This window comes from Cervus canadensis, chromosome 31 (genome assembly GCF_019320065.1).
Source record: "Cervus canadensis isolate Bull #8, Minnesota chromosome 31, ASM1932006v1, whole genome shotgun sequence".
NCBI classification, from domain to species: Eukaryota; Metazoa; Chordata; class Mammalia; order Artiodactyla; family Cervidae; genus Cervus; species Cervus canadensis.
The window spans coordinates 22,096,290-22,109,621 of record NC_057416.1 but is presented as its reverse complement, the minus strand read 5'-3'; the positions used below and the strand labels follow the sequence as shown (position 1 = coordinate 22,109,621).

Sequence of the window (13,332 nt, the reverse complement as noted above, 5' to 3'; positions counted from 1 at the left end):
ATCAGAATACACTTGTGGAATCCAAAGAGAGAGCAAGGTCTAGTTGTTTTTAGGCTTTTCTTTTCATCAAAGATCTAAGAGTACAGATTTACTCCCTTCAAAGAGAGGCAGACTCTCTGATGGTGCTGAGAGCCGGTAAAAGGCACAGGGTACAGAGGATGCCCTTAGACCCAGAACAGGGTAACTGCATTTCAAACTGATATTAAAAAAACAAGACTCTAATCATGACCCCTTGGGCTGTGATGCTGCCATGATATTTTTATGACCCAGAAATTCCTAAGCTGTTGCTGCTGTTTACAGGGCACGCTCACTAAGTAGCTTGAAATGTGTGAGACGGATGATCTGACACAATGAGTATGTCTCCTAGGACACATCTTAGGAGTGACCTCATTTCTATGCGTTATCACCAGTGATGAATTGAGAAGAAATTAATTCTGTCCCACAGCTAAGCATTCAAACATTTAAAAAATGTCTGGAGTAATTTATATACCAGATGTGGTCCCTTCCCTCCTAAACTGTGTTGGGGACATTTTTTCATTACAGATGACATAACTATGATATTATACACTCTGCGGGGTGGGGGTGCAGGGCCTTGGAATCAGGTTGCTTTCAGAAAGTGTCTACATACCCTGGGCTTTTCTAAGCAGTCATTCAATTGGATTTGAAAAGTGACAGTGTTTCTGTGGTTAATATGGCATTTTTTTTTTTCTTTCTGAAGCCAGGAGAACTAGTCTATTCCATGAAAGTGAAAGTGAAGTAGCTCAGCTGTGTCCGACTCTTTGCCACCCTGTGGACTGTAGCCCACCAGGCTCCTTCCTCCATGGAAGGCAAGAATACTGGAGTGGGTTGCCATTTCCTCTCCAGGGGATCTTCCTGACCCAGGGATCGAACCCAGGCCTCCTGTATTGCAGGTAGACGCTTTAACTTCTGAGCCACCAGGGAAGCCCTATTCCATACTCCATTGTAAATACCATACTTGTCTTTCCCTAAAATGCCTGCTTAAGTTAGGTGCTTCAAAAACCACTGGATGACAAAAAAAGGCAGAAAACAGTATTTTCACAGAGCTACAATTGCTTTCTTTGTCTGTAAAAGGGAAATACATCCTGGGTGCCATTCCACCTCAATGATGCTCTTCCAAGTTAAAAGTAATACCGAAATTAAAAGAAAACTAATTTTACAATCAAATCAATAAGTGAATTAGTCTGTGTATGATCTTTTTCTCTCCAGAATTCACCTTTGTTGGCTTACAGGTTTTGAGAAAAATTACAAGGATGATTAGCTTAAAAATGAATAATATGTCCTAAAGAGCTGGAGAGGATTATCAGTGTCCTGTCATCGTCTGCTGCGTATTTTATCGCTTCCACTTCATTAAAGCCTGCGAACTGCTCAGCGTGAAAATCCACCAGCACCACGAACAAGGGTTTCTGACAGTTTTTCTCACATTTCCCATCAGTGCTCATTTGCTGCCTGTCTACTTTCTGTTAAAGGCTGTGCTGAGTTATTTTACAGCCGTATTTAACCCTATCGTTATGAATGTGTACGTGGGGAAGCTGAAGAGGTTCAGAGATGCTTTCCTGGAATTCAAGCCACGGTCCTCCTGCCTCTAGTTTGGCGTAGTCTCCCCCTCCCCCACGCCCACTGATTTCTCTAAATGTGTCACTTTCACCTGACCACAGCTTTGACTCTTTGAGGACACCTGGGTGGGGCTGAGCGGTCAAGTACACTGCCTTAAAAGAACCCTGTTCTAGGCTTTCAAACCGCCTGAACATTACCTGCTTCAGAAAGTACATGGCATCAAATATGGAATGGCCCTAGGACTGTGCTATTTTAATGGCAATACTAAATAATAGGAAGTTCCTAATTTTAATTAAAAGGCCTATGATTCATAAGGAAGTAAATCTCTATATCCAAATACTATTCAAAAACCTGACATAAATAGGGACTTCCCTGGCCATCAGGTGGTTAAGACTTCGTGCTTCTGCAAGGGGCATGGGTTCGCTCTCTGGCTGGGGAACTAAGATTGTGCATACTGTGCGGCCAAAAAGAAAAGACACCTGACATAATTAGAACAAAAGCAAACTCATCCCAGTGATAAATACTATGCTCTTAAAAAAGAAGAAAAGAGAAAGAAAGCACTCAAAACATTTCAGTTTACCTGCATAAAGCCTCAATAGCATCTCTGTCCAAAAAATCATGCTCTCTCTTCACTGAGGAAATATCAATGGGGAACAGAAGATCTGTAAGAAAAATAAAAACAAATATACTCATTGAGCATTCAGATGCTTGCCAATCTAGCCCAGTTTAGCAGAGGGAGGAAAAAAAAAAAAAACCCTCAAAAACAAGATAATTTCTTGAATACTTACTGTGTACAGGTTACCTCCTTCCCTACCAAGTGCTATGGGAATGTAAAGCAGTTTAAGACAATATCTTCTGTGTCCTAAAGGAGCTTGGATATCAAGTGGTCTGCAGACTCAAGTATCTGTTGTCAAAGATAAGTGGTTCAAAACACTGTTTCACCTTTAAACAAATCAGCAGTCAAGAGACCTGCTATATAAATTATAATTTAAACCAGGATGAATACCAGGAGGATGCTTCCTTCTAATGTGGCTGTTCCTCCCTCCCCCCGCCATGTGTGTCTTCACTCACTTTTGATCAGGGAAGAGGTCACAGAAAACCAGGCCAAGGAAAGATCTAGAGAACAATGGTGGTTGTCAATGGAATCCAGTCATTTGCATGACATCAAAAGCTAAAGAGAATTCAGGATGTGCTATTTTTAAACAAATACTAGCACTTCCATATGGCTTTCCAGTGGTTTATATAAATCCCCCTGAAACAAAAGGCCAGCTCTAAAGCTGGTGTAGAAAGACAGAATCCCAAATCCTTTTATCTGTAGAAGAGTTCACTACTCTAAGAATACATTAAGTTATATCAAAATCAAAAAGCAGAAAAGGGGAAGAGTCAACTCAGTGGAAGAATTCACTTTTCTGTCCCTCGTTGATAAACACATCCAGGAAGAGTAGGGAGGAAGAAGACCAGCAGTGCTTCCATGGAACACGACAAAGCTCTGGAACTGCCACTAGATAAGAGCAAGTTATCCCTCTTTGGTGTTCTAAGCTATTAAGGTAAATAACGGGCCTTCCTAGTAAAAAGCTTGTAAAATATCGTGAGGAAGAGTCCTTCTGTGCAACTCTGTGGGTCAGGAATGGAGCACTGCAGGACACAAGAATACACAAGAATAAACAAGAATACACAAGAATACACAGAATACACAAGAATACACAGAATACACAAGAATACACAGAATACACAAGAATACACAGAATACACAAGAATGCACAAGAATGCACAAGAATACACAAGAATACACAAGAATACACAAGAATGCACAGAACCTAAAGACCCCTTTGACCTCCCAAATGGCTAATGCTGCAAGGGGAAACTGACATGGCTCTTGGTAGTTTTGGAGACACAAATAACTAATAGTATTCTAGTTCTGGGGTTGACGTGGGAGCACATGATGGTTCGTTATGTTTTTATGGCTTCTAACTTATGATCATTGGTTTTAGAGGACAGTATCGAGCTCTTTATCTTCAGTCATCAATTTTCCAGAAATTATACTTATAAATACCCCCCCACCAATGTTGAAGATTAACATGAGTGTTGTGGTCTATTCGTTTTCCTGAAGGCCAAAGTTAGTGATCCTGTTCTCTGAATGGTAAGACAGATAGACCAATGAAATAGCTAGAGCCTAAAGATTCATGAAGAAATTTATAAAATTCAATATTGGAGGATCTACCTCTCTTCATTACCTTATAGACCAAATGATTAGGGAAATGATTAGCTGCACCACTATAGTAGCAATAAGAGAGAAGACTTCTAGTGAATGTAAACTATTAGTAAATAGAAGCAAAGCAGATTATAAAGCTGTTTGAAGCTTCTGGCAACTGTATTTCACTTTGAACAGACATCATGCACTCTAAGTATTAAAGGACAGAGCATATATTAAGGAATATGCTTGTAATACTTAATACATGTAAATCATAAAGTTAACATGCCTGTTGCGTGCATCTGAGACAGAAACTTTGCTATTTTAGCAATTCCTAACTCAGTGTGCCCAGAGCTATATTTTAGATTACTTTCCTGACCCAAATTAACTTTAAAATTCTGTTTAAAAAAGAAATTCTAGGAAAAGTAGGGACTAAATGCAAGAGAAGAGTGAAATAATTACATTTTGTTGTTGTTGTTCAGTAGTTCTCAGAGTTCTTCAAGTTAGGATTTAAACTTCCAGCTTGGGTTTAAATGCAGGATGTATATATTGTCAAGGACCAAAATAAAGCTAGGAATCAAGGGACAAGTGTGGTGGTATGTGGTGTGTGTGTGTGTACCTGCCCTGAACATGGGGGCAGGACAAAGGAGAGAAATTATAAACGCTTAGAACAATGTACAGTACAACCTCAAAAGTAGATTTAGGCTTTAAAAGACTTATAAAAGTCAAAGGACCCCCAAAATGTAACTTGCGAAAATAAAGTCTGTCTCTTAGGATTTGGAAAGATGTAAGCAGAGACCGGAAGGGGATCTCAGCAAAGATACACATCAGAAGAAAGGGCTGCTTGGCAGCAAATCAACACTAAAAATTGACATAATTGAAGGAAATTTAATTTCTAAACAGGAGAACAAAAGGACAAGCATGTTACTGCCACTGCAAATGCAATTATCTTTCCGTCTCCAGTAGAGCTGTGAACTGAAAATCCAATAGAATGCTGGGCCGCCCCCACCCCCACCCCCTCCAAAACCCTACTGAGAGACAGAGGTGCTGTAAATGGTAACAGGTCCAAAATTCTCCTACAGGAAAGATAAGCAACTCCACATAATAAACACGCGGGCTAACCAAACACCTTAAAAGAGAGAAAGAAAGGAAGGAAGAAGGAAAAGGAATTGGAGATATTCTCTGAAATGGAGGAACAGTAAGATATTCTATACAGTCTAATTATAAAATAATTTTAAACCCATCTTCATGGAGAAACATCATACATTCAGTCTGGGCTACTAAGAGGAAGAGCAGGCATTATTAATGAAGTAATGAGTTAGATTAGCTGAGTGAGCTAGGGATATAAAAATGATCTCTGTGGTTTCTCCCCAGTTTGCTTCTGGGGAAAATCCCTACTCCCTCCATTTCCTTCTTCAGTGCAACCTGCTGCAGCGGGATTCCCCTGACGGTCCACGGCCTGAGACTCCATGTTCCCAATGTAGGGGGCCCAGTTCAATCCCTGATGGGGAAACTACATCCCATAAGCTGAAACTAACAGCCAGTGCAGCCAAATAAATAAATATTTCCTAAAAATGAAGCCTGATTATCACGGGAGCACCTCCAAGCTGACAAACTGTATCCAGTCTTAGCACTTGTTGTTTCTCCGTTGCTAAGTTGTGTCTGACTCTGTGACCCCATGGACTGCAGCACGTCAGACTTCCCTGTCCTTCACCATCTCCTGGAGTTTGCTCAGACTCATGTCCACTGAGTCAGTGATGCCATCCAACCATCTCACCCTGTTGCCCGCTTCTCCTCCCGTCCTCAGTCTTTCCCAGCATCATGGCATTCTGCTCATTTATTAAAGAAGATTGCTGGTGACCAGTAGATACCAGAGAGAGCCCACTGCCATTGCGATAGGAAGCAGCCTGCTTGTCATCATCCTAGAAGGACGGGAGAGCAAAAGAAACATCTTGAAATCACTATTTATTGTGAGAAGAGTTGAACATCCCTGGTGAAAAGACTGAAATGACATCGTTTAACCTGGCTCTTTCAGCAGTTCTGTCACATAATGCCTGTCTCATAGCATCTCCTTCCTCTTAAGTGGTGAAAAAGATGTATTCTTTCTGCGTAAATCAAAGAAAATTATGCTTGCTTTTTGAGATATTTGGCAACCCCGTAAAGGTGTTCTTTGAGGTCTGAACTGTTTTATTTCTACAAAATCTGCAGCATCTACTAAAGTGGTGGGCACCCCTGATGGTGCAGAATTAATACTGGCTTGTTGATTAGCTGAATGGATGGCTGGATGGATAGATGGATGGACAGATGAATGAGAGACATTTGGCAATAAGAACAATAAGCCTCCCGTTTAAATGAACAACCCCTTCCCCTCGTGTTATACAGAGCACACTCTACCCACCCCAGGCAACCAAAGACATGAGCGAGACTCAAGGTGCTCAGCATCCTGTTTCAGCATCCAAGTGATGCTCGGGCCACTGTGAAGACATCAAGAAGCAGCAAAAAGCCAGCCTGAAAGTGAATGTGCTAGTCTCTCAGTCTGTCTGACTCTTTGCCACCCCGTGGACTGTAGCCCACCAGGCTCCTCTGTCCATGGGATTCTCCAGGCAAGAATACTGGAGTGGGTTGCCATGCCCTTCTCCAGGGCATCTACCTGACCTAGGGATCGAACCTGGGTCTCCTGCATTGCAAGCAGATTCTTTACTGTCTGAGCTACCAGGGAAGCTACTTAAAAGTCAACCTAGATCTTGATTTCTTTTTAAAAAAGGGTCCACTTACTGAAATAACCTAGGAGAAATAATATTGATCGAATGACAACCTAAGGAAAAGTGAAAAGCCTAATGACAAAGTAGGGAAATATATCTACGACACATGACCAACAAAGCCTTAGTGTTTAGAATAAAGAGCTCTTATAAATCATCAAGAAAAGCACAATCAACTCAGGGTAAAAATGGGCAACAGATATTTCACAGAAGAGCAAACACATACGACCAGATGCCACAAAGAAATGTGTCTTATCATCAATAGCTAGAAAAATGCCAGTCAAAACCTGTAAGATATCATTTTATATCCACTTGAATGGCAAAAATGAAAGTCTGGCAATGTCAAGGGTTGGCAGCATGTGCAGAGACAGGATCTTTTTATATTACAGGGAGGAGTGAAATCAGTACAGGAACTTTTCAAAACCTTGCATTATAAAGTTGCATGTACATCTTCTCTACTACCCAGTAATGCTACTCCTAGGTATGTGTGTGTGTGTTATTGCATGCTGGTTACTTTGGTTACGGGGTGGTACAGTGACAGGAGACTGGTAGGTGTGCTATTATTAAGGTCCTAGCTTTTTTCGGTGGCGGTGGTTTTAGGTGCTTGCTATATTTTTTCCTTAATGAAATATTCAAGTAAATAATAAAATGTCTGAAAATAAATCATAGATCAGTAATAATCATGTACCAAAGATAGGCTTATGGCCATTATATAGGAATGGTATGGGACTTTCTTGATGGTCCAGGAGTTTGGCATTCACCTGCCAAGGCAGGGGACATGGGTTTGATTCCTGGTCCAGGAAGATCCCACACGTGGCTGAGCAGCTGAGCCCATGCGCCACAGCTGTTGAGCCTGTCCTCTAGAACCTATGCTCTGCAACACGAGAAGCCACCGCAGTGAGAAGCCTGCGCACCACAGCTAGAGAGTAGCCCCGGCTGGCTGCAACTAGAGAAAGCCTGTGAGTAGCAACGAAGACCCAGAGCAGCCCAAAGTAAATTAAAAAAAAAAAGAATGATGTTTCTAGCTTACCTTCATAAAGCTGGGCATACTGGGGGAATCCTGCGGCTCGGAGCCAATCACAAGCTTCTTTGGCTTCGATTTCTACAAGAGAAGAGAGGACAGACAAACATGTTAGCTATGTGTAACTCTGCTCCTTCTTCCTTAATAAACCCTGGTTTTGTTATATAATTCCCTGTTGAGAAGGGATAAGTAAAAAACAAAATCCACTTATTCAAACGGCTTAAAATTCTTACATCTCTTCAGACTTTAAAAGATATATTTAATTATCCACCTTTCCTTTAAGAAACAAAAATGGAGTCTCAGCATTAAGTCCCTCTCTGCTGCTTCTGTGTTCTGGTTACAAATAATTATGAAAACAACATCGTGAGAAAGTTGAAGGAGGATTAAACAGTTGATTTGAGGTCTGCGTGGCTTAACTTGGTTTACTTTTCATATCAATAGAAGGCCACCGAGTACATCTGACACCTTGGAAGAGAACTGACTTGACCCAATGGGATGCATGTAGCGGCCTGTGTTGTGAAGGTGTCTCTTTGGGTCTATCAGGCAGCAGAGAGGCACTGGAGGGCACTAAGTTGATAAACCCCACAGTCATGGCAGGCTGAAATGCACAAAACAACTTCTACTACCCCGTGGCTAACATCTTATAGACAGTACGGATAAACAGTAAGGCCAAGAGCAACTGACATGGTGTTCAAATTCATTCAAGCCCTGTTTACGACCCCAGTAAAACTGACCCACAGAGGAGTTAGGGGCACAGTCATAAGTTTCTCAGTTTGCACAAAAAATATTCTTTCAACCCTTCTTCCCACCTTCCTCAGATACTCAGAGTACTTAGCGTGTAAGGCTGTTCACTCATTTATAAATGTCTCAGTATTGCTTAATTTACTCCACATTCAAATGTTCATTACACTTTTCTCCTCTGAGCCAGACAGGAGGTGGATAATCCATCAGAGAGAAATATATATATGTCTCACTTTAATATAATCTCACTTTTGTGCAGTAACTTTATTGTTTTAGAAAATAGGTTTTAACTTATTGTTTCATGAGTTCTTTGAGTCTTTAGAGGAAAGACAATTGAGAACACTCAAATTCATTAAAACAAGTAAGGATGGCATTACAGAAAAAAGCCTGCTACGATCTTCTGATAAGTTAGTTAATACCGAAACAAAACCACTTATGGCGGCAGAGAAGCAATAAAAGACAGGGCAAGGTTTATTACTCTGATGAATCTTTTCAGTGTGGTGATGAAAGTAGCATCATAAAACACAAGATTCAGGACTGAACTTGAGGTTTTGAAGGATAGAGTGACTGGAACGTGTCACTCTGTTGACATTGAAGAATCTCAATCTCTATACTGAATCAAACAATATATCAAACTGTCCAAAGAGAATTATCTGCACTTAACAGTTTTTCTTATATTTATATCCATACCTCTTCTCAGTAAGGAATTAAAGAATCTTTAAATAAAATCATAAAATAAACATTTTCCAGAAAATTGTATTGTTGGAAAAAAATATAAAAGTTCAACATTTTATTTTAAAAGATGTGGAAACTACTTTCTTCTCTATCCCCGTGGCCATGGCACAAAGATAGACATGGAAAGAAAAGAAGCTAAATGTTTATTCTTTAAAAATATATTAAATACCTTGCTTCTTCTACTGTATAGAGGTTATTTCCATTGAATAGATTGTTAGACGTCAAACAATAGATTGTTAAAAAGTAAAAGTATTTGCTTTCTACATATTTTACTTAATAACTGGTGAATAGCCAGAAATTCTCAACATCTACCTTTTCTGAACTATATTCAGACATGCTATCAGATCAGCACACACACAGCCTTAACTGGACACAATTCTCCAGCCAGCATCACCACTTATTTAGAACATGCTCCTGATTTCTTATTAAAATGGCTTCATGCCAAGAGGCATGAAAGATGTATGGCATTATTTTTTCTAAAGAACGTTTAAATTATTTATCTAATACTTAACAAATCACAAAGTGTTTTCATATATGTGCTGTGCTTGGTCGCTTAGTTGTGTCCGACTCTTCGTGACTCTATGGACTGTAGCCTACCAGGCTCCTCTGTCTATGAGATTCTCCAGGCAAGAATACTGGAGTGGGTTGCCATCCCACCTCCAGGGAATCTTCCCAACCCAGGGATTGAACCCAGGTCTCCTGCATTGCAGACAGATTCTTTACTGTCTGAGCCTACTCATTTAAAGCCACTTCAGGAATACATAAATGCCTACTGATGTCTTGTCACTCTTAATCATTTCCCACCACTAAGAAAAAAGAAATGCCCCCAAATGACCAAAAATTGATCTAAAAAGCTGTGTTCACATAGCCATTCTTCTTAGGGACAGTTGGTTAGAAAGAAACTATGTGAATAGGCCAAGGTTTGCATCTTGTGCAGATAATTTAATGGAAGGCTTACAGTGGCTAAAAAGCATCACTTTCAAGAACTACAGAGATCAGGAATTTCACCTGCCTTTTCCTTTCTCTAATATAGATGAGAATGTCTTTCCTTTAGATATCAAACCATGGGAAAGCGACATGCCTCTATTTAGTTGACATTTAACAATGTCCACTCATGAAATTAGGATGCATAATAAATGAGAACCTGTTGCTTCTATAGAAATCAGAATTAGAAAAACTGTAAAAAGCTGTCATTGATTTTTTAATAAATGGGATAGTTACTGACTTCACTATCACCCCTTTGCAATTACCAAGAGAAAATGGTAATGACCTAAGATCCATTTTATTTAATATGAAGAACCCATGTCTACAACCAGGTCAGGTAGGGATTTACCCTTGCTAGTTCCCTCCTGATCCAGGCCACAACTTCCACCCTTACCCTAACTAAAACTCCAGGTCTCCTGTTCTCTTTCCTGAGATTCCTGACACCAACCTTGCCTCATCAAACTTCCTACATTACCGTTTTGATCTTGTCTCTCCTGCACAAACTTCCCTGGAGCTCCTGCTCCACTGCTTAGAAAACAAGTCTAGACATCTCCCCGGGGTATTTAAGGCTCTTCACGTGGCATGGAACTGTTCAGCTCCCTGCACGTGCTCCATACCCCAGCCAAAGTGAACCTGGCCCTTCTTCACCCCCAACACATCCCTGGCGGGAAATACTCTCCCATCCTCTCATTATCAAATTTTACTCATCCTTCAAGGCCTCAGCCAAGTGTCACCTCCTCTAGGCAGTCTTCCCAGATGCCTTCCAACAATTCCATCAATGGTTAACTTTTATTGAGCACTCACTGTGTACAAGGCCCAGTCTAAGCACTTAAGGTGTATGAATTCTCTGACTCCTCATATTGATCCTAACAGGTGAGCTGGGAATATCCTTAAGATATGAAGATGAGGGAACAAGTGGAGAAACAACCACTTCTTTCCATTCAATTGCCATAGTGTGACAGAGAGCAAAGACTTGCAGAAACGAGCAACCCCGATTTCCCTGAAACAAAAATATGCATCAATAAACAACGTTAAAAATACTAAGCCAAACCATGTGAATGCTGCATTACTACTGTGACTTTGACTCCCCCTGTGTCTGGTTTTGGAGGCCTCTAACCGGCTCTTGGGACAATGTTTTTTAAAAAAAATCCCCCACCAGGCAATAGTGCCATCAGAAACTGAAAATGCAGTGGAAATACGACAGGTTTAGATCTGGGTTTTCTCTAAGCCAACAGCAGACAAACGTGTGAAGGAGGAAATAGGAAATTTTTATTGGAACCAGCTTCAGTAATGACTTGTGTTAGATGAATGAGGTTCGGGAGAACCTTTGGTGTCTGACTGGGAACCATGAGGCCGTATTTGCACACTTCCTGGCATGATGGGGTGACCCTAGCTTCCCCTCACCCCTCAACAGTAAGTGAGACAGAAATTCCCCAACCCCGTCATCGTTCCGCTGAAGTCGCCGTCTCAGTGGCTGAGCAATGACCGTCGGGTCTGAGCAGGATATGAGTACTTCCACCTTCCATCTGCTGTCTTCACGGTGGGAACCCTCTCGTCGAGCTTCCTGCCTTCTTTGCGATTTGCCATGTGCTTCCAAAATCAGGCCTCAAGGCAAATGCTCCATGGAAAGCATCTCTTAAATACAATTCTAAGGAATCGGGAGGAATGTAAGAAAAGTCAAGCATGTTCTGGATCCCGCGGATTCCCCCAACGGGCAGACTTGTGGGCACAGACCCGTGGAAACGCGGATGCTTTACCAGCCGTGGAGAAGCATGTCGGCTGTGTGAAGGCAGGCGCTGCTTTCTGATCTAAACCAGGATTCCTAACCCCGGTCACAAAAATTCCTTCAAACGGAAGGAAGAATTGCTTCAAGGGATCAGTTCTCCTGCCTCCATTCGGGGCACCACTTTACCGGACGGCCACACAGCTGGGCACCAACAGGCCCCCCTTCCCTGGCAGGTGGGTTTCTCGGGGGCAGAGGAGCAAACTACAGCCTCAGACACTTCACCTCGGAGGCTCTGAGCCCGGGTCCCGGCGGGCATCACCTGGGGGCGTCTTCTAAAACCACCCCCACCCCCACTCCCAAGTGCTCTCCTTTTCTCCATCTAGAGAGGACTGGGACAACATCTTTTTAAAGAAGCTCCTAAGTAAATGTAAAGGTAGTCAGGATCCGGGACCACTGAACCAGGTAGCATTTCTTCATATTCCTTTATCCCAGACTCTTTCTTCCCAAGGTACCCTGGCATCCTTCCCACGGAACTCTCTGATAACCCTTGCTCCTCCCTGCACTCAGGAACTCTCTCCTAGCCCAAAGGGCAGGTGAGCCCTGGATTGGTCTGTAGGGAATACACGATTTAGTCATGTCATGTCGTGTCACGTCACTCCTCTGCTCAGAATTCCTCCACGACTCCCACTGCCTTTCAGACACGACTCCTCGCAGACCCACAGCCATCTTAACTCGCCCTCTGCCCAGCCGTTCTGCTCATGGAGGGCCTCCACGTGCAAGCTCTGCTCCAGTCTTCCTCAACTCCTTGCAGCTCCCAGGATGCACAGGCTCTTCATCTCCTGTCTCTCTTGCTGCAGATAAATTCTCCCTTTGCACCCCCATCAACCTCTCTGCCCCTATTCCCGGGATAGTGAGTACACCTACTAGAAGCTTCTTCATTCATTCATTTATCCCGAGAGACTACTATTTCCACATTGGAAGCACACTTAACATTTGTCTGAAGGACAAGAACCCACTGACATTTGATTGAGAACTACGACTTAAACCCCTATCTCTTTGCAGTTAATAAAAATAAATGTTCAACACACACACACACACACACACTGCCAAAAGATTGGCTATTGGGAGTTACTTATGTAAAGTGGGACTTCCCTGGTGGCTCAGACGGTAAGGCGTCTGCCTACAGTGCGGGAGACCCAGGTTCGATCCCTGGGTCGAGAAGATCCTCTGGAGGAGGAAATGGCAGCCCACTCCAGTACTCTTGCCTGGAAAATCCCATGGATAGAGGAGTGTGGTAGGCTATAGTCCATAGGGTCACGAAGAGTCCGACATGACTGAGCGACTTCACTATGTAAAGTGAATTTCTAGTTGGGCTAAGTCAGATAGCACAATGTATATGTTAATATTTATTAAACTCTTCTGTTATCTAATCACAGCAAAGATTATGACTAGCCACTAGCAACATTCCTACCCTCAGGTGCCTAAAAAAAAATTCTAAACATCTGCTGTGTCTCTTCTCAAAGAGACCAGTGAGAAGCTTCTGCAAGACCGATCAATATAATTCAGCTCCTGGGCCATCTGGCCTGCCAGTAGCTGGCCC

General features: G+C 42.1%; 1 protein-coding gene across 10 annotated transcripts in view; it reads right to left on the bottom strand.

The window, feature by feature from the left end:
• DLC1 (DLC1 Rho GTPase activating protein) overlaps positions 1-13,332 on the bottom strand; it is a 415,436-nt gene that overhangs the window by 21,845 nt on the left and 380,259 nt on the right. For 7 of the 10 annotated variants that reach the window (XM_043454523.1, XM_043454522.1, XM_043454525.1 and 4 more), the window contains 2 exons: positions 7,556-7,627; positions 2,156-2,237 (listed from right to left, as the gene is read on the bottom strand). In XM_043454523.1, coding sequence (XP_043310458.1) covers positions 2,156-2,237; positions 7,556-7,627 — 154 coding nt within the window. Of the gene's footprint in view, positions 1-2,150; positions 2,238-2,363; positions 2,480-7,555; positions 7,628-10,030; positions 12,088-13,332 lie in introns of those variants that run through there. The other 3 variants (XM_043454528.1, XR_006266865.1, XM_043454529.1) reach the window with 3 other exon arrangements.